Source organism: Pristiophorus japonicus, chromosome 16, assembly GCF_044704955.1.
Source record: "Pristiophorus japonicus isolate sPriJap1 chromosome 16, sPriJap1.hap1, whole genome shotgun sequence".
Lineage (NCBI taxonomy): Eukaryota > Metazoa > Chordata > Chondrichthyes > Pristiophoridae > Pristiophorus > Pristiophorus japonicus.
Genome location: NC_091992.1, coordinates 16,914,987 through 16,936,018, shown reverse-complemented (window position 1 = coordinate 16,936,018; position 21,032 = coordinate 16,914,987). Strand labels below are relative to the sequence as shown.

The following is a 21,032-nucleotide window of genomic DNA, read 5'->3' as shown; positions in this document are numbered from 1 at the left end:
AGGTTTGGGAACTGCAAGCTGGAAATCTTAACATGAATGATACACTTGCCATTATCGATGTCAACAGGATATTTGACTGACGGACTTCAGAAAAGAAAGTCTTGCATTTATACAGCGTCTTTCACAACCTCAGGATGTCCCAAAACGATTTGCAGCCAATGGAGTACTTTTGAAGTGTAGTCACTGTTGTAATGTTGGAAACACGGCAGCCAATTTGCACACAGCAAGTTCCCACAAACAGCAATGTGACAATGACCAGATAAGCTGATTTAATGATGTTGGTTGAGGGTTAGATGTTGGCCAGTACATCGATAGTGCCATGGGATCTTTTACATCCACCTGAGAGGGCAATAGGGGGTCTTGGTTTAACGTCTCATCCGAAAGACGGCACCTCTGACAGTGCAGCACTCCCTCAGTACTGCACCGGAGTGTCAGCCTAGATTTGGTGCTCAAGTCTCTGGAGTGGCACATGAACCCACAACCTTCTGACTCAGAGGGGAGAGGGCTACCCACTGAGCCACAGGTGACACTTCATAGCCAAGTCTGAGCTGGCACTACCCAATGTCTGCATACTTGCACTTATCAGTTGTGCTCAGTGGATAGTGATTGTGTACCTACCCCCTCCCCGTATCCAGTTGCTAGGGCAATTGTACTGTAATCCCAGCTGAGATCAACGAACTGGACAGGCACTGATAGTTTAACCTGGGACTTCCTGTACTGTGTAGCTCAGTTCTGCATTGGGCAGTAAATTTCCGAACCGAACAAAGAGGGGGTCTCAATATAATTAAAAGTTTGATATATTTTGATTGCAAAAGGAATTTTTCCGGATCTCTGCCAAATGATTGAATTAAGTTTCCACAATGAGGAATATCCAGTGTCCTGCAACATGGACAAGAACACGTCTGCAGTGTATTGTCTAAAGACCACCTACTGTATGTAACCCTAGCATTCAATTTGAGCTTTCCCATGAAAGCCAGATGCTGCCTTTTAAGTGTCATGTACCAGGGGTAAAATTGTTCATGAAGCTTTGCAGTTGTCAGGTTGCGATGAGCCACATAAGTTGAAAACAACATTTACAAAACGTCCCAGTTCCATTTGGAAATAAGAAAACTGCTCTGAGTTAAATTGCCAGTTTGCACAATAGTGTAGCAGGAGTAAAATTATGGCAGGCTACTTAAATGAAGTAGATGCTGGCGAGATGGATGAAGCTCTTTCAGCACATCCTTTAACACCCTGTTACTTTTCCCTAATGATTCTTATAAATGTCAAAGGGCTCCGCAGAGATGTGTCTGGTTAACGTGGAGCATTTTTTTTTAGAAGCAGTGGAATGATTGACCGTCATTGAAATATCCTCTAATGTTTATAATGCTTCATTCTAAAATACAATTGCTGTATTAAAGTAATACTCTGCTGAAGTATTATATTACTACAACGCCTGGTGTTTTGCTCATAGATAAGTAGGGAAAATCTGAGGAGAATAGCTATATCTGTTGTCTGGCAAATATGTCTGATGTAGGGAGACCACAGAGGAGGAGGGAAAGGTGAAAAAGTACTTTTTACAACAAAACGTTCATAATACAGTGGTGTGAATATTCTGTGGTAGATACAAAATGTAGTTCTGCCTTTCTAGATTATTTGCAATGCACCAGCATTTTAATCTGACTATAAATTGTTACAAATCAAAATTAGAAAATATAAATTGTGAGCTTGTAATCTTTGGGCTTGCTACATAAATCTTAATTTTGAAGAAAAAGGACAACCAAGACGGGAATTTTACTGATTTTTGCAGGAGAATTTGGTATGACCCCAGGAAACGCAATTCCATCTGTCATTGATATAAAGGCCCTGTTTATAACCAGCCTTGAAGTTCCAAAATTTTCCGGGTGGATGTCATTGTGATCACATCATACCAACGTAACGATGGCGCTTGGGTGTCCATCAAAACTGGGGCACTGAGTAGTTGAGTGAGTGAGTGAGTGTGATTTTCACTGTTGGCACTAGGATTTAATCCAGCCAAATTGATGGGGTGAAAGTCGCCTTTTTCTGCAAGAGGCAGTGGACCATGGTGAAACAAGTTTGGCTAGGCTTTAACAGGTGCAAGTACTCAGCATAAGACTGCTCATAATTCGGCACTGTTTGGCACCACATTGACGATCTCATTTAGAGAAGCCACAGACAACTGGAAATATCAGTGTGGCATCCTCTTCTGAATTTGGGTTTCGGTTACGTGATGGAGTTAAGGGGCGGGTTTTACCCTACGTCTGACTTGTGCAGTACCTGAACTTGAATGCAAGGTGGTCACACTGGTACACGATGCCCTCCTTGAGCACAAAGGAATCACAAAGGTGTATTGAAAATAACAATGAGCAGAGATTGGTCAGACTGGTTTACCGTTGGGTATCCAGAGTTGTAGAGGTGACTTTCCACATTGCCACGATTCAATAGTGCAGCTTAATACCGGAAAAATCAGTATGGATTTACATCCAAGCTAAAGTAATTCTGGAACCGATGTTTACTGAGGCTCCGCAGTGTGTACAGTTCTTATTTATCAAGAAACATTGTCCCTTTGCCAGTTTACCAAATTTCACAATTAACTAAAACCAAATGTATTCTCGTAGCTTGTTATTATCTGAACTTCAAGTAACTTGATCTGTGTCGTTTACTTTTAAAGAAATAGTTTTCATTTCTTCCCATTATCTCAAAGAGCAAATATACAAATTTGGCTTTATTTTCAACTAAGGTACGTGTAGCTAATGCAAACGAAATTGTGATGTGTCTTCTGAATCTGATACTCTTGACGGCTGCATGCTGGCTTTTATTTTCAGTGCAGGTTCCAATCCATAAATTAGGATAACAGGGAGTGGGTCTGTTTTTGTAGTACTAGGTTACTGAAATTTTCTTTTGATTTATATTTCTTTGAAATCTCACGCAGTTTGTGAGGAGGCTGCCTGTTGGAGTGAATTATGCCAGCTTCATTGATTTTTGGAAGGAGCGAAGGGCAGAAGAGGAAGGGAAGGAAAAAGATAAAACAAAAGCAAAATACTGCGGATGCTGGAATCTGAAATAAAGACAGAAAATGCTGGAAATCTCAGCGGGTCAGGCAGCATCTGTGGAGAGAGAAACAGAGTCAACATTTCAGGTCGACAACCCTCCGTCAGAACTGCCGAATGTTCGAAAGAGCACATTTTTAAGCAGTGAAAGAGGGAGGGGAAGAACGAACAAAAGGGAAGGTCCGTGATAGGGTGGAAGGCAGGAGAGATTAGAGAGACACAACAGATGATGGGTCGAATTGAAATGGTAATGATAGAGGTTAGAAAAAGGTTAATCTGGATAGGGTGTGAATGGCGTAGTAATGACCAGCTGCCATTATAGACAAAGAGAGAAAAATTAAACAAGAAAAAAAACATAAGATGTGGGGGAGGGAAAGGGAGCCAGAGGTTACGCTCTGAAATTGTTGAAATCGATGTTGAGTCCAGAAGGCTGTAAAGTGCCTAAACGAAAGACAAAGTGCTGTTCCTCGAGCTTGCGTTGAGCTTTATTGGAACAGTGGAGGAGTCCGAGGATAGAGATATCGTAGTGGGAGTGGACTGGAGAATTAAAGTGACAGGCGACCGGGTCACATTTATGGACCAAACGGAGGTGTTCAGCAAAGCGGTCACCCAATCTATGCTTGGTCTCCCTAATGTAGAGGAGATGTTGAAATCTCGACCTCCGATAAACGACTCAGACACCTTCAGCTCCGGCAGAAGTTTCTTTAATTTACTTGCTAGCAAGGGAAAGGTCACACTCAGTCAATGGCTAAGTGAACACCTTCGAAATGGTACAGTTTCACGAGATATTTATACAGTAAAACCCAAGTTATGGCATCTCCCTGTGTATTGGCTCTGTCTCGCAGTCAGTGAATACAGATAGAGTTAATTACTACATCTTTGTCCTGGCGTGGTTTCCAGATATTTCCTTTTGTCAGGGTTATTAGTTGGCCAGCCGGCCATTACTCGATGAGAGTGTGGTAATGAGCTATTACCTGCCTTGCATTGTGTCAGGATTGTCCAGTTTCCTAGTCCGTTATCTTTTTGCATCAAATGGATGAGGTCTCTACAAGAGATAATGGCTGGTGGTTTGAGTACTTCGAAAAGGGTGGGGTGGAGTGGAACTGGTGTTGTATAGACAATAGGAGAGCACCATGTGGGGCGGGGGGGGGGGGTTACTTGTCTCAGCAGGACTTGCCTCCTAGCTCTCTGGTGGCTATCAGCCATTTCAAGCCAGGTTTAGCTGTTTATGCAAGCCGACTGCTTTATGCAGAAATTTCTGGAATGACCAGGACTCCATTTTGTTACATATTGCAAAGGGCACAAAAATACCGTGTGGTATCAGCTTAGATAAAAATACATTTCCACAGAGACCACGTGAGTCGCGAATACAGTCTACTAAATTGGAAAGTGCGAAGGGAGGAGGTAAAAGGGCTGGTGTTGCATCTCTTGCGCTTGCACGGGAAGTTACCATGGGAAGGGGAGAGGGTGCTGGGGGTGACTGCGGAATGGACCAGTGTATCGTGGAGGGAGTGGTCCCTTTGGAGGGGAGGGGAGGGGAAGATGTGATTGGTGGTGGGATCACGCTGGAGGTGGCGGAAATGGCGGAGGATGATCCGTGGAGGCTGGTGGGGTGAAAGGTGAGGCCAAGGGGAACCCCATTGTGGTTCTGAGAGGGAGGGGAAGGGGTGAGAGTAGAGGTGCGGGAAATAGAATGGACACGGTTGAAGGCCATGTTAACCACGGCAGAGGGGAATCCTCGGTTGAGGAAAAAGGAAGACATATCAGAGGCACTAGTGTGAAAGGTGGCATCGTCAGAGCAGATGCGACGGAGAAACTGGGAGAATGAAAAAAGAGAAGTCAGACTGAATGGCCTTCAAGTCAGTCGCTCCGTGGTTAGCGGCCTACGCTTAGCTCACTGGTGGCGACATTTTGCCCCTTACCAAAGCCTTGCCGCCTGGCTATACTTTATCCCACCTGCCCCGCCCAAATCATCACCGTGGCAGTGTGGGAAATGGTCAACGCAATTGAGTGGATACATTTGTTGGGGAGAGGAGCGGGGATTGAAATTAGATTTTGGTTGGTTGGAATGTTCAAATTTAGACTTGCAAAAAGGATTCTTTGTCTCTAAGTATCATTCTTTCCCTGGAAAATGTGGTGTTTATAATGGCTGGCTCTTTGTAGTGCCCAGCCATTCAAAATTGGAAGTACATTCCAAACAACATAGTGGAGAGTATGTGGCATGCAGGAACACAAGAAATTGAATGCTTTTAAAAACCAGAAGGTCAAGAGGTTTGTACTGGGGGATCTACTATTACAGGGAATAAGAGCAAATATCTCATCTTGTGAATAGTTCCAGAACACACAAAAATGGTCGTGTGCATGTTTCTTAATACCCAGATGCACACTAACCATAGAAAGGACTGCTTTATTTTTGTGCTGCAGTCAGAAGTGGGAACGTAGTAGTCAGACATTCTTAGGTGTTGGTTATGGCTTGTGGCTGTCTCGCTCCTTTACCTTGAGAATGTGGAAAATCCCACTCAGTGGAATGCATTTCCTGTGCACACAGAGCAGGCTGGGTCACTGGTACTATCGTGCTCACTAAGTATTTTTCCACACAGGGAAAGGAGCATTCCTTCCCCAGCTGTAATTAAAGATCAAGGTTGTCATTTTGTTTTAAAGTATCTTGGTGTCGAAAATGATTTTTTTTCCTAAGCTTACTATTTTTAAAACTTGTGAAAGTTTTTACCGATAAGTTGGAAGTAATGCAACATACTGCGTGAGAAATCCTGCCTTATTATGTTTATCGGAAAAGAAACAAAATGCATCATTTGTTTTCAATGGGGCGAGGTGCAAGATGGGCAATTGGTCCGATCCCATCAGTTTCCCGCCAGGCGGGTTAAGTTAAAATGACTCCCTCTGAGACTCTCGCTTTTGGAATGACCTGTTCCAGTCGATGCATTTTTCAGTTAAGTAGAATATATGTGAAATATTACACTTTAAAAAGCCTTCCCCCCCGCCCCCCCTCAAATGGCTCAGAAAGCTTTTCAAATGAATAGCGGAGCTATGCAGACCAGGAAGGTCCCTGGTTTGACCTGCAATCTGTGCCGGGTTAGCTGCTCTGAAACAGGATGCTGATGGGGATGTTCCATTTGGCCTTGATGCCCCTGAGGTAGGGAGGGAAAGATTGACCACTGTTCCCACTCCTGGTGGTTAGCCAACAACAACAACAACAAGTATTTATATAGCGCCTTTAACACAGTGAAACATCCCAAGGCACTTCACAGGAGTATTATGAGCTAAAACAATTTGACACCGAGCTGCATAAGTAGAAATTAGCGCAGGTGACCAAAAGCATGGTCAAAGAGGAGCGTCTTGAAGGAGGAAAGAGAGGCGGAGAGGTTTAGGCAGGGAGTTCCAGAGCTTGGGGCCGAGGCAACAGAACGGCCACCAATGGTTGAGTGATAATAATCAGGGATGCTCAAGAGGGTAGACTTAGAGGAGCGCAGACATCTCTGGGGAGGGGGTGGGGTTGTGAGGCTGGAAGAGATTACAGAGATAGGGAGGGATGAGGCCATGGAGACATTTGAAAATAAGGATGAGAGTTTTGAAATCGAGGCGTTGCGTAACCGGAAGCCAATGTAGGTCAGTGAGCACAGGGGTGATGGGCGAGTGGGACTTGGTGCGACTTAGGACATGGGCAGCCGAATTTTAGAACCCCCTCTAGTTTACGTGGGGTAGAATGTGGGAGGCCAATCAGGAGTGCGTTGGAATAGTCAAGTCTAGAGGTAAAAAAATGCATGGATGAGGGCTTCAGCAGCGGATGAGCTGAGGCAGGGGCGACGACGGGTGATGTTAGAGCTGGAAATAGGCGATCTTAGTTATGCTGCGGATATGTGGTCGAAAGTGTGTGCACATCGCATGAGCACAGGATTGAGGTTGGCGGTAATGCCCCTCTCCATTGGTGGACAGCCTGCTCATTCTCACGAACGGGCTTCCTGTCTGTGTGTACGAGGGGCCCAACGCCAGTGGAAGCATGCTCCTGCAATGAATAGACTCTTTTAGAAAGGAAAGTAGAAAATTGGGACGAAGAAAAAAATAAAAATGAGAAAAAACAGTCGGGTGTATTGGCAGTTCCATGTGCTGTACCCCATATTAGTTTCTCAAACATAAATCGGTCTTTATTGACAAGGAGACTATAATCAACTATAGCATTGTCAGTACAGCTACATTTTTGTATGACAGATAAAAGTATAAATAGTTGTGTGGTCTACTCCATAAAGTGAACTGTATAGAATACCTTTTTAATGGATGCTATTAACAACAACAACTTATATTCATGTAGCACCTTTAACATAATAAAATGTCCAAAGGAGCATCACAGGAGCCTTATAAAACAAAATTTGACACCGAGCCACATAAGGAGATATAAGGGCAAAAGAGGTAGGTTTTAAGAAGCATCTTGAAGGAGGAAAGAGAAGCAGAGAGGTTTAGGGAGGGAGTTCCAGAGCTTAGGGCCTCGGCAGCTGATGGCACGGCCACCAATAGTGGAGTGATTAAAATTGGCAATGCTCAAGTGGTCAGAATTAGAGGAGCGCAAATATCTTGGGTGTTTGTGGGACTGGAGGAGATTAGAGATAGGGATGGGTGAGGCGATGGAGGGATTTGAAAACGAGGATGCGAATTTTAAAATTGCAATATTGCTTAACTGGGAGCCGGTGTAGGTCAGCGAGCACAGGGGTGATGGGCGAACGGGACTCGGTGCGAGTTAGGACACAGGCAGCAGTGTTTTGGATGACCAAGAAGGTAGAATGTGGGAGGCTGGCCAGGAGTGTGTTGGAATAGTCAAGTCTAGAGGCATGGATGAGGGTTTTAGTAGCAGATGAGCTGAGGCAGGGACGGAGTTGAGCGATGTTTCTGAGGTGGAATTGGATGTCTTGGTGATAGCGTGGATATGTGGTTGGAAGCTCATCTTGGGGTCAAATATGACGCCAAGGTTGCCAGGGAGAATGATGGAGTCAGTGGCTAGGGAACATAATTTGTGGCGGGGACCAAAGACAATGGCTTCAGTTTTCTCAATATTTAGTTGCAGAAAATTTCTAAACAGTGGAGGGGTGGAGAGAGGTAGAGCTAGGTGTCATCAACGTACATGTGGAAACTGAAACTGTTTCCGGATGATGTCGCCGAGCATTAAGGTGACAAAGTGAATCTAAGTGAGTGGGAAAAAATTTGGCAGATGGAGTATAATGTGGGAAAATGTGAGGTTATCCACTTTGACAGAAATAATAGAAAAGCAGATTATAATTTAAATGGAGAAAAATTGCAAAATGCTGCAGTACAGAGACCTGGGGCTCCTTGTGCATGAAACACAAAACGTTAGTATGCAGGTACAGCAAGTAATCAGGAAGGCAAATGAAATGTTGGCCTTTATTGCAAGGGGGTTAGAGTATAAAAGCAGAGAAGTCCTGCTACAACTGTACAGGGTATTGGTGAGGCCACACCTGGAGTACTGCATACAGTTTTGGTCTCCGTATTTAAGCAAGGATATACTTGCATTGGAGGCTGTTCAGTGAAGGTTCACTAGGCTGAGTCTGGAGATGAGGGGGTTGACTTATGAGGATAGGTTGAGTAGGTTGGGCCTATACAGCTTGGAGTTCAGATGAATGAGAGATGATCTTATCGAAATATATAAGCTAATGAGGGGGCTCAACAAGGTAGATGCAGAGAGGATGTTTCCACACATGGGGGAAACTAGAATTAGGGAGCATAGTTTCAGAATAAGGGCCGCCCAATTAAAACTGAGATGAGGAATTTCTTCTCTGAAGGTTGTAAATTTATGGAATTCTCTGCCCCAGAGAGTTATGGAGGCTGGGTCATTGAATATATTTAAGGCGGAGATAGACAGATTTTTGAGCAATAAGGAAATAAAGGGTTATGGGGAGCGGGCAGGGAAGTGAAGCTGAGTCCATGATCAGATCAGCCATGATTTTATTGAACGGCGGAGCAGGCTCAAGGGGCCAATTGGCCTACTCCTGTTCCTATTTCTTATGTTCTTAAAGCTGCTTCATGGAAAAGAAGAGAGGGTGCAGTAGTAACAGAGATTGTGTATGGTAGCTTGGCAGATCTGCATCATATTTTAAGCTTGCTTTTTAAAATATCTTTATAAATATAAAATATCGCACTGTAGCAAATCTGCATTCTGTCCATTAGTAAATGTCCAGCTTTAAGTCATTTTGGAGAGGGAGTGGCTCGAGGAGCTTGAGGGGCAGAGTATCAGTGGAGGTGCTCGTAGAATTTGTCCAACAGCATCAGAGGGCTGAGGAGGAGAGTTGAGCTTGGGCAACAGCCATAAAACAATGAGTGCACAGAATTGAAAGCAGCAGCTTGAAGATCCAGTCCACCCCAATACAGTGAATCCATTATAGCGTTGGGTTAGGACATCATCATCGGCAGTCCCACGAATTGAGGATAACTTGCTTCCATGTCAAAAAGTTCACATGGTGTTTCAGTGATGGACCTAAAATTCCAGGTCCGAACTAAATCTTGAAGGGTGGACGATGCCTGTGCTTGGATTTTTTTTAACATGTGATGACTGTTGCCACCACACAGGCTTGACAGAGCTAGGTCTTGGTCCAGTATCAAGGATTAACCCAAGACGACTGGAGACCAGCTCTGCTGACCGAGCTAATGCGCACACATATCGCAGTGTGGGCTGGCCCGTGCTGCCCCCGGGCCCTCGCCTCTTCTGGGCCCCAATCATGTCCCTCTACAATCTCTCGCCGCTCCTTCGTCCCAACCTCGCCGCTCCTTCAGTACCTGCCCACGCTCCAATCACCGACCTGGACCTTGATGCTGTCCCTTTTTACTGCCGTTGCTCTCCTGCTCCAACACGTGCTGCTCCCTGGAGTGGTACGCCGCCACGCTGCTCCTTCCGCTCCCCGGTGATGTAGGAGTTCTGAAGGATGAGTGGAGCAGAGACAGTAGCCATGGGAAGCAAGTGCGTAGCAGCGAAGCAAAGAACCACCAAGAGCAGATTGGAGTTAATCCAGCAGGAGGTGAGAAGTCCCAGTGGGGGAATAGAAACTGAGTCTGGCTGAGTCACAAGGTCATGGGTTCTGCATGTAATCTCGGCTGGCACTTCAGTGCAGGACTGAGGGAATGCTGCACTGTCGACGGTGCCATCTTTTGGATGAGACATTAAGCCAAGACCCTGTTTGCCTGCTCAGGTAGATGTAAATGGGTATTGGAAAGTGTGTGAGAGCAGCCTGGGGAAAGTGGCCCCCTCTGCTTGCTTTCTCCTTTTTCTTCCGTTCCCTTGTCGGAAGCAACACTCGCATTGCCACAGGAGGTTGGAAAATGGCCAATGTGCAGTGATGGGTGAGGGGGCAAGAAATCCACCTATAATATATGCACGCAATGACACAGTGCATTGTACAATAATGTTGCACCGCACTATTCTGATAGGTTTCTAGTTTTTATGTCCGTGAAGGGACATGTAACTAATGAATGTGCTCAAGTTGAAGAAAGGGAAGCACCATCGCACATATATACTTGTCCATCGGGTTGCTTCAATAAGACCGGGAAATCTATTCCAATGGGGCTGCTTGTTATTGGTTGGGCTTGCTTTTTCTTCTGTTGGCCTGGAGCATTTATTCTGATTGGTCCAGCTGACCAGGTTGACAGCTCCTCTCTCCAGACCATGGTGTGGGGTTTGCATGATACTGAAATCCAGTGTTTTCACTCGTATTACCCACCATTTTAACAGATAACCAATAAGCAGAAACCAAGGCAGTAAAGTACCTATAACCCTAAAAAAAAAACACTCGCTTTGCTTTCCGTCTTACCATTCTATCGACAAATGCACAAAAAGGCCCTCGATTTGTGCTGCGTGTGAATGTGAGTATTGAGATCATAAGCCCCAACGACCGTGTCCATCACTCATTTTATAATTTAATAGCCAGGAATGCAATTGGTCACATCTGGATTCCCAATTAGCCACATGTGGCTAATGGCTCATGTATTGAACACCACTGTCCTGGGTTGTAATTGGTGGTGGGAGTTCGAGGTACAACTTGTTGACTGCTGTTGTAGCTGCCAAGCTGCTTCTGATCAAATCAAAAACTACACACACCAAATATAGCATGTGATTAATGTGGTTAACTTTTAAATTCTTTAAATATAATCGTAACAGAAATCTAAATGCATAATCTGTAGCATATAACAATGTAACCTTTTTTCTGCCGTAACTGTGCATCTTTGTATTCGGTTTAACTGGGTACTTTGATGTGGGTTCCTGTTATGTGCGATTTTGCACTACTGTCCTTAGTCAGCATTCTTCCTGCACCTGTGGAGGCGGCAAACTCGCTCCGGGGGATAAGTAGTTTTTTTATGTGTCTCTGCAGTCTGTATGTCTCAATTCTTGTTGCTGTGGTTTGGGTCTGTGAAAATTTGTTTTCTTTTGCAAGCTTCTTGTCTCATTTACTTGCAGATCATTCCGTGCCATTTTTCCAGATCTCAAACATGCCTGCATGATTTTGGATCACTTTTCCTGTGTCGCCACTTGCCAAATATCCTTACTCCTCTAATCCAAATTTAACACTTTCACTGGTACAAACCAAAATGTAGACAGGGATCAAAATGCCCATTTGTCCTCCGGGATCAGGTGAAAACCTGCTCGTACAAGTTGGTACTTGTAGTTATTTATGGCTGTGGGTGAGGTGTGTGTTGTTGAAGCTGCAATTGCAACACAAAGGGAAAGACTTCTATACGTACAATCTGTTGGCACTTAAGAATGCAAGGATTCCTTTGGTTATGAAATGATGTACATTGTTTTTGGATTCCAACCAAGGTTACCTTATGACGAAACTTGGGTGGTCCAAATATGAACTGGAAATGGTTGCGCGGGGGATTGGGAGGGAAATTAGAGACTGATGGTTGAGTGCTGCATCTATCTATTTAGAATATATTAAATTTCTTACATCTGCATCCGCTTTCTGTTTACAAAACTTTATTTCCTGTTATATTTGTCACACCCGTGCCAACTTCTTCCATTATAAATTCCTTTGTGCACCTTTATCATGGAAATTGCCAATGTAAACTGGTCAGGCTGGAATTCTCTCCCTTGCCCCCCTTCCCCCCCCCCCCCCCCATCCCCATTCACACCGCAGCCAACGATAGCATTGTAGCATCTGAGAATCTCCAAGCTTGTACTGCAGAGGGACTTCTATGCTCCAACCAACTCTGCTACTTCCCAAATTGCTGCAAGTTTTGCTATTTAACTGTAAATAATATCAAATTGAAGTATTACATAAAAGTAAGGACACATTCTTTGACTTTAAAATAAGGAACATATATGTTCTCATAGACAGATTTTTGAACTACAGGGGGAGTCCAGGGTTATGGGGTGCGGGCAGGAAAGTGTTGAGGCCAAGATCAGATCAGCCAGGAGCAGGTTCAAGGGGCCAAATGGCCTACTCCTCCTCCTATTTCTTATGTTCTTATAGGACTGAATCATGTCAATGTGCCCTTGTCCAATTAACCCCCGGCTTCGAACCGTGCTTGACCTGAAGACTACACTTGGGCTCGACTCCCTGTGTGCAGTGCCATGGAAAATAGACTGGAACCTATTAAAAATAAATTGTCCCCATGTGCCTTCTGAGAGATCTGATTGTCTTACATGGTGGCCAAATCCCCTTGCCATTGGCCGATGGTGACTTGTTCTCATTGTTCAGTATTATCTGTTAAGTTTTTGGAGTTTCTTCTGTTTTACCCGAGATATTTTGGCTTTTGTGTTTGTTTTCCTTTTTTCCTATATTCCTTTCAAGGATAACCAATAAAGTGCAGGATCATTATTTTTGGTATTTGAAACTAAACCGACAAATGCCATTATAAATCCCAAAATGTAATTTTCATATTAAATTTAATTCAACTAAACTGAACAGATTTTCCTTCACTTTTGCACATACTTTTTATTCATTCCTTACAAACTTGATAGTTTTGTCATTTTTAACTCATTCCTTGTAGGGATTTAAAAAATCTATGTTTTTAACCACACATACTTACCCTAAGAGTGTTTTTTTTTAACTATCAGAAGTGTGCAATTGAGTTATGCGTTGTTTTAATGTGTCGTGTGTTATCTATGTCACTGCCCTAGGGTCTATCGTGGGTTTCGAGGTCACACACGTAGGAGTAGTCCTGGCAAAAGTATACCTTGTATAAGCACAAAACTAAGGGAACGGGGGAGACTAAAATCAGGTGCAAACAGGAACATTTAGATGATTTCTTCCTTCACTTGTTCGGTTAAGTGCATTTACAGAAAGGAGATAGGAAGCATGTGACCTTTTCCTCTGTGAAGCTTAATTTGTTTACTGTGTGTACCCAGTGCCACTGAGACTTTATCAACAATTTCCTCTCTATATATATTTTGCTGTTTTCTTTTTCCTGTGTCTGCTTTCTCTCTTCAGGTGCACAAACAATGCAGTATGTGGCAGAAAGTTTCAAAACAGTATTATTCAATTCTTTTCACTGTGAGCAGCCACTTGGGCGATTGACGTCTATTACATAAATAAATCAATGAAGCCATACCCTGCTGGCACCAGCTTCTGATAAGTAATATGTTTAATCTCCATAGAGTCTCGTTAAAAGAAAGCTCAGTCTTGAGGCACTCTCTTCTAGCCAACAACTGCTAATAACAGACCCATTAAAAGCATTTTACCCCAGATTCCACAATGATCACACGTATGTGTTCCAGTAACGTAACTATCGAGTCGTTCCACTGCTTGTGTAGGCACCCGTTTTCTTAGTCGGGCAATACCAAATGCCCAAGATGAAGTCAAAATGTAGCCCTTTCCTCCCTCTTTTTTTACACCCCTCGCAATTTTTCTTTTCCCCAGGGCAGCTGGTGATGATTCCACCATTCACACCCTAGCTAGACTCATCTTTTGTTTCCTAACTTGTGCCATTACCATCTCATTTTTGCCCATCTCTTTTGTCTCTTAAATCTCTCCTGCCTTCCACCCTATCACAGACCTTCCTTTTTGTTCTTTCCTCTCCTCCCCCTTTCAATGCCCCTGCACTTCCTTAAGAATCTGCTACATCTCAAACTTTTCCAGCTCTGACGAAGGGTCACAGGCCCAAAACGTTAACTCGGTTTCTCTCCACAAATGCTGCCTGACCTGCTGAGATTTCCAGCATTTTCTGTTATTTTAGCCAATATGAATTGAGTTTATTTTGTAAAAGAAAGGGTTACTAAGGAACAGGATTCTACTGTCCAGCTTCTCGTGCCTGTACCTCCACTCACAACTTAATTTACCCGCCGAGTTCCATATCCCTTGATGCACTTGCCGAACAAAAATGTATCGATCTCAGTCTTGAAAATTGCAATTGACCCAACATCCTCAGCCTTCTGGGGGAAGAGTTCCAGATTTTCACTACCCTTTGTGTGGAATAATGCTTCCTGATTTCACTCCTAAATGACCTAGCTCTAATTTTAAATTTGTGCCCCCTTGTTCTGGATTCCCCACCAGAGGAAATAGCTTCTCTATATCTACTCTATACCCGTTTATCATTTTAACCATCTCAATCAAATCACCCTTCAACTGTCTAAACCCCAAGGGAATATAGATCAAGTTTATGCAACATGTCCACATAACTTAACGCTTTAAGGCCTGGTATAAATCTAGTCAATCTGTGGTGCACCCCTTCCATGGCCAATATATTTTCTCTGAGGTTCAGTGCCAAAAACTGCATGCAGTACTCCAAATGGGATCTGATCCAGGCTCTGCTGCATAACTTCCACACTTTTGAATTTCAACCCACTTGAGAGAAAGACCAACATTCCATTAACCTTTTTGGTTAATTTTTGTACTTGGGCTTTTAGTGATTTGTGTACATGGCCACCCAAATCCCATTGCTCCACCACAGCTCCTCATCTGATCATTAAGAAAATATTCCGATTTGCCTTTTTGAGACAAAGTGGACAACCTCGCACTTCCCCACATTTCAGCGAACATGTTGGGACTTTTGATTGCCGCATGATGAATTTTATAGGTATCTCAAAGTTAGGGAAACACCAAACGATTTCATTGGAACAGGCCATTCTCAAAACTGGAAAGTGTTACAAGAAAAATAAATAAACCCTACTTTGTAGCTATAGTGTACAAGATAATCAATAAAGTAGATAAGCAGTGTAATAGGAAGGCTTCCAAAGACTTTAGGAAGAAGATCTGAAGGTTAGATGAAGAGGGGTGGGAGGAGAGCCATGGACCTGTTGGGCCAAATGGCCTGTTTCTGTGCTGTACATTCTATGTAATTGTATAGGTGAAGTTGCACAGTCTAAGTGGAACACAAATTGTGAAGGTGCAGTTAATGCAGTTTCTTTCATCTGACTGAAATTTAAAAGGACTGGTCTTTCAACAAGCTCCTCATAATTGTTAAAATGAAATAAATATATGAATTTTGTTAATGAATTGTATTGTTCGGAGAGCACCATTTTTTAAATTGCTGTGCTTTCTAAAGATTTATTTTAAAAAATATTTGGAGTCATGCATGTTCTTTTGAAATATTATCGCACCTTTGTCCAAAGTAACAGTTGGAACAATGTAGGCATTTTTACACAAAATCTTGCTTTGGTCCATAAAGCATCAAGGCTTTGAATGGACGTCTGTTTAAATGTATTCACCATCAACAGGAGTGAGACTTGGTTTACATTTGGTTTCTTATCACTCGGTTGGTTTAATCCTGCATCAAAGTTGTGTGGATATGAATTCAGATCACAAGCTTGCCATTTTCTCTGGAATGTTTCAGTAAACAGCACATGTCCAACAGTAATTTAACATTCAACACACACAACAGTACTACTTGTTGTTTGACTGACAGCCACCTGGGTTTGAGGTCTTGTGAATTTGCTGAATTCCACAGCCAGCTGGCCTTAGCTGGTGACATTCCTGGTCACTGTTCAAAATGTGCAAGTTGGGTGTACTTGAGATGCTGCAATAATTGACTTTCTGTTTCATAGGAACGGAGTTGTTAATTTTGTCCATGGGCAAGTCCATTCAGCCACAGAGAGTAGCAATGGAATACGATGTTGTGCTCCTAAAATAAGTAGTAATGTTTAATGACTGGATCCTCTCCTGTAAAGTGTGTGTGTGTGTAGGGTGTGTGGTTTTCAGAAGAATGAAGACTACTACCCACTGACTATGGTTCCGGTTGTGTTTTTGCAGTATAAAGTAGTATTGTAAGATACTTCTGGTTCATTTGGGATTGGGTTCCACGAATGAGCAACAGAAAAAGGAAGAGAATTATTTTTCCAAACCTGGAAACCAGTGGCAGTCTGAAATATGAAGTAGCGGATGATCTTGTTTAGACTGGAACAGCGTAGCATCCGTTTTCCGCTGATCACCACTTCAGCCTCGGTTGTTTTAAAAAGGACTCTGCTCAGTGATCTTTCTAGATTCAGACGATATCGGAAGCCGGACTGTCAGTAATTAGACCACTACAGCAGAATGTAAATAACATCAAATAAAAATTATTACAGCTAATTAATAACAGATATTTGAAACCGAGCCAATGGATTTTTATTTGTTACAGATTCGGCTTAAGCCTAGTAAGAGGATATTGGAAATTCAAGCAATTACTTTAACCCCTTGAGTGCAGAATTTCATCACCAATCCTATATTTTGAAAGGTGCAATCGTTTTCATTTGTAAAAATAATATACTAAATGTCATGTATTCAACTATCATTGTAACCCATGTATAAGCTGACCTAAGTTGTATACCTTGAGAACACTGACCACAGGGGGCGAACTTGTGGGAGACACTCCTAACCTGGACTTTCTGGTATAAAAGGGGAAGCTCCACCCACCGTCTGCCTCTTGAGGTCTTGGTAATAAAGGTAACTGGTCACAGAGTGATCTTTTCTCAAGTATACTGTATAGTAAGGACATATTACTAAACTTAGAAGAAACATTTAAATTTTTTTTCAATTCCCCAATACGCAGTGACTTACATAAATATTTATTGGGTACGTGCCGAGTATTTGCCCCAAGTCAGAGGCTGCCTGCTTTTCAAGTTGACCTCTCCACTCGGCCGGTGTTCTTGGAGATCTTATCAGTGCAGTAGGATTTGGGTGCAAAATGGTTGCCAGTCGAACCTGGTCATATAACGTCTCAAGTGAACATACTAGTCAATAAAGACATTACAACTACCATTACGTGTGTATTCCCATCCATTGGATGTTGATCTAGCAGAATTGAACACGGTAAATAACATGCCTTAATGTCCTGATCGGCTGTGCCATGGGGTGTGGATTTTCACCTGTGATTTCTCCTCAAGCGTGAGTATTTGTCCCTCATAGTGTCTCAGAACACCGTTTGAATTTTCCCGAAACCTCTTCCCAATAGCGTTCCCAATATTAGTGGTGCTGCTGTGGAGTGGTTGTAAGCGGAGGTTTTACTGTTTGGAGGGAAAATTGATTTCTCTGCAAGGAATTGCTTTGCTTGGCACGTCTCTACCGTGATTGGCTTGAGATTGAATGTGTTTCCATTTCTTATCTCTTCGTCCCTTCTGCTGCAGTTCCTAGATTAAGCAGCCTGGAACCACAAAACTTCTTTTTAAAAACAGTTTCTGTGACAAAGTTGACTTCCTAATTTCACAGTCAGTGTGCAGAGACTTGAAAGCATGAACATCCAAATCTCCCACCATGATAGAGCACCATAGCCTTTTCTGAACAAGAGTTGGTTATTTCCCACCCATTTTGCATTTGTAGCTAAGTAACACCGAAGGTTTGTTTAGCAAGGAATCCTGCCAGTATTGCATGCTTGATGATTTTGAGAAGTGAACCAACCTCCATTTTTCTACACCGTGTTCAACAAGTGCTTTCTTCACGTCTGTTAAACACAATTGTGCTTTCCAGATCAATTTTGTAAAGGAATAAGAGAAAGAAATGATTTGTTCTACTGTCCAAATCAGAGAGTTTTTGGAGTCATTTTTACAGTAGAAAGTCTGCATTATTGAGCAAGACTTAAGATTATGAGGCTTTTCATTTTTAAGTTCAATCGAACAAAAAACTCTCCTGTCTCATCCAAAACTGATTGTAATAATCCCTTGATGAATTACTACAAGCCATAGTCTCTGATTTATTTGTATGACATGTCACTCTCTCTATTAAGTGCTATTTTTTAAAGTTTATCGTGAACAGTTGAGTTTCAAACACTACATTATTCCATCATAGCGCAGGGTTATCAACTGTGGTGGGTACAGGTTCCCTACAACACAATGGGAAAGGTCTGAGTCCCTGAAGCTCTTTCTGCAAAAAACTCGATGTTCCATGAAATTTTAAGGGAGTGAACAACCACACCCCTTGCCAACATTGCTCGGTCTTTACAGTAGAGTTAATGAAGGATGCTGATTGGTTAGAATGTACCACTGGGTACACACTTAAGGGAAGGCAGCTGTTCTTGGCCAAAAGAAAATGAGTGCAAATAAATTATCAGGAGCAGCTAGTTTGTTCTAATCATTTTGAAAAAATAAACTTTCATTAATTGGTCTTGAATTTGGAGCCAAAGTATTCACGGAATCTTGATACGGACCTAACATCTCAAATATTTAGATTTTTTGCAATTTTCTATCATTCTGATTTTACTGACCGAGCTCAGTTTAAACTCTTGGATGGTTGCAAAAGCAGTGTTGGAGGAAATGCCATTGGCTCTTGTCATTAATGTCCAGTCCTGGATTGCTTCCATCTCAGTTCAATGTCTGTGTCCTAAACCTTTACCGTTCTTCTTGTATACAGGCTTTGGAAGAAGCACAAAAAGCCATTCAGCAGTTATTTGCCAAGATTAAAGACATTAAGGACAAAGCAGAAAAATCAGAACAGATGGTAAGTCTGATGTTGAAGGGATTGTTGGGATGTTTTAAGAACAGGGGAATTCAAGAAGAACAGTGGTGGTATATTTTTAGGATTTTGACGAGTTGAACATTAATACTTCTTAATAAAAGATCCACTGATCATTCTTTTCCTCCCTCAATTGATATGAAATCACAAGTTCCATAGGGGAAGGTCTCTATTCCTGTATTTCCCCACAGTTTCTCTCCTCCTGAAATTTGTGACATAGTAGTTTTGGATTCCATAGGTAATAAAAAGAAAGAAAGACTTGCATTTCTATATGCCTTTTACAACCACCGGACGCCCCAAAGTGCTTTACAGCCAATGAAGTATTTTTGGAGTGTATTCACTGTTGTAATGTGGGAAGCGCAGCAGCCAATTTGCGCACAGCAAGCTCCCACAAACAGCAATGTGATAATGACGAGATGATCTGCTTTTTTGTTCTGTTGATTGAGGGATAAATATTGGCCAGAACACTGGGGATAATTCCCCTGCTCTTCTTCGAAATAGTGCCATAGGATCTTTTACATGCACCTCGTTTTAATCTGAAAGATGGCACCTCTGACAGTTCAGCACTCCCTCAGCACTGCACTGGAGTGTCAGCCTAGATTTTTGTGCTCAAGTCCCTGGAGTGGGACTTGAACCCTCACAACCTTCTGGCTCAGAGGCAAGTGTGCTACCCACTGAGCCACAGCTGTGCCAGATCCTGATTTCATCTGTCGGTGCGTACCTTTCCAGCAGCATTAATCAGGAGAGGAAACAATGGGCATTTTCTCCCTTCTTAACTCTAGAATTCTAGAGCTCACCAGCGCCAACTACTGCCGCAAATCAGCTAACTCCACATAGATCATAAAAGCACACATACTCAATGAGAGTTGGAGGGAAGAGAGTTTGTGAGATTACATTCACAGTCAATTACTGTGCATGCCAAGTTTCCTTGCAACATCTAATTCAAACAGGCTGGTGGGCCATGCAATATAGTTGTGTGTTATATTTTTTACTTTGTGGTTATAAGGATTTAAGGATGTAGGAATAATGAGCTGGGGTCCGTCATCCAGTTCACAGCTTATTAACAGCTCCTTATTGTCATTATGGGCAGTCCCTCGGAATCGAGGAAGACTTGCTTCCACTCTTAGTATGAGTTCTTAGGTAGCTGTACAGTCGAATACGAGAACCACAGTCTCTGTCACAGGTCAGACAGATTGTCGTTGAGGGAAAGGGTGGACAGGGAGCCTGGTTTTCCGCACGCTGCCTACGCTTGATTTCTGCATGCTCTCGGCGACGATACTTGAGGAGCTCAGCGCCCTCCCGAATGCACTTCCTCTACTTGGGGCGGTCTATGGCCAAGGACTCCCAGGTGTCAGTGGCGATGTAGCACTTTATCAGAGAGGCTTTGAGGGTGTCCTTGTAATGTTTCCTCTGCCCGCCTTTGGCTCGTTTGCTGCGGACGAGTTCCGAGTAGAGTGCTTGCTTTGGGAGTCTCGTGTCTGGCATGCGTACTATGTGGCCTGCCCAGCGGAGCTGATCAAGTGTGGTCAGTGCTTCAATGCTGGGGATGTTGGCCTGGACGAGGATGCTAATGCTTTTGCGTCTGTCCTCCCAGGGGATTTGCAGGATCTTGCGGATCCTGCTCCTAATAGCACAATGTCAGCTGTGGCTCAGCACTCACGCCTCTGAGTCAGAAGGTTTGTAGGTTTGAGTCCCACTCTAGAGACTTGAGCACAAAGATGTAGGTTGACACTCCAGTGCAGTGCTGAGGGAGTACTGCACTGTCAAAGGTGCCATCTTTCGGATGATATGTTAAACTGAGACCCGTCTGCTCTCTCAGGTGGACGGAAAAGTTCCCATGGCACTATTTTGAAGAAGAGCAGGGGAGTTCTCCCCGGTGTCCTGGCCAATATTTATTCCTCAATCAACATCACAAAAACAGATTATCTGGTCATTATCATTATGCGGGACCCTGCTGAGCGCAAATTGGCTGCCACGTTTCCTACATTACAAAAGTAACTTCACTTGATTGGCTGTAAAGCGCTTTGGGACATCCGATGGTCATGAAAGGCGGTATATAAATGCAAGTCTTTCTTTCGAATAGACTGACACAGTTTTGTAGTCAAAATAT

The 21,032-nt window shown here is 43.1% G+C and overlaps 1 protein-coding gene across 1 annotated transcript in view; it reads left to right on the top strand.

The window, feature by feature from the left end:
* Positions 1-21,032, top strand: part of vps53 (VPS53 subunit of GARP complex) — a 274,701-nt gene that overhangs the window by 46,364 nt on the left and 207,305 nt on the right. Inside the window, exon 5 of the mRNA XM_070857048.1 lies at positions 18,821-18,907. Within this exon, the coding sequence (XP_070713149.1) occupies positions 18,821-18,907 (87 nt within the window). The remainder of the gene's footprint in view (positions 1-18,820; positions 18,908-21,032) is intronic.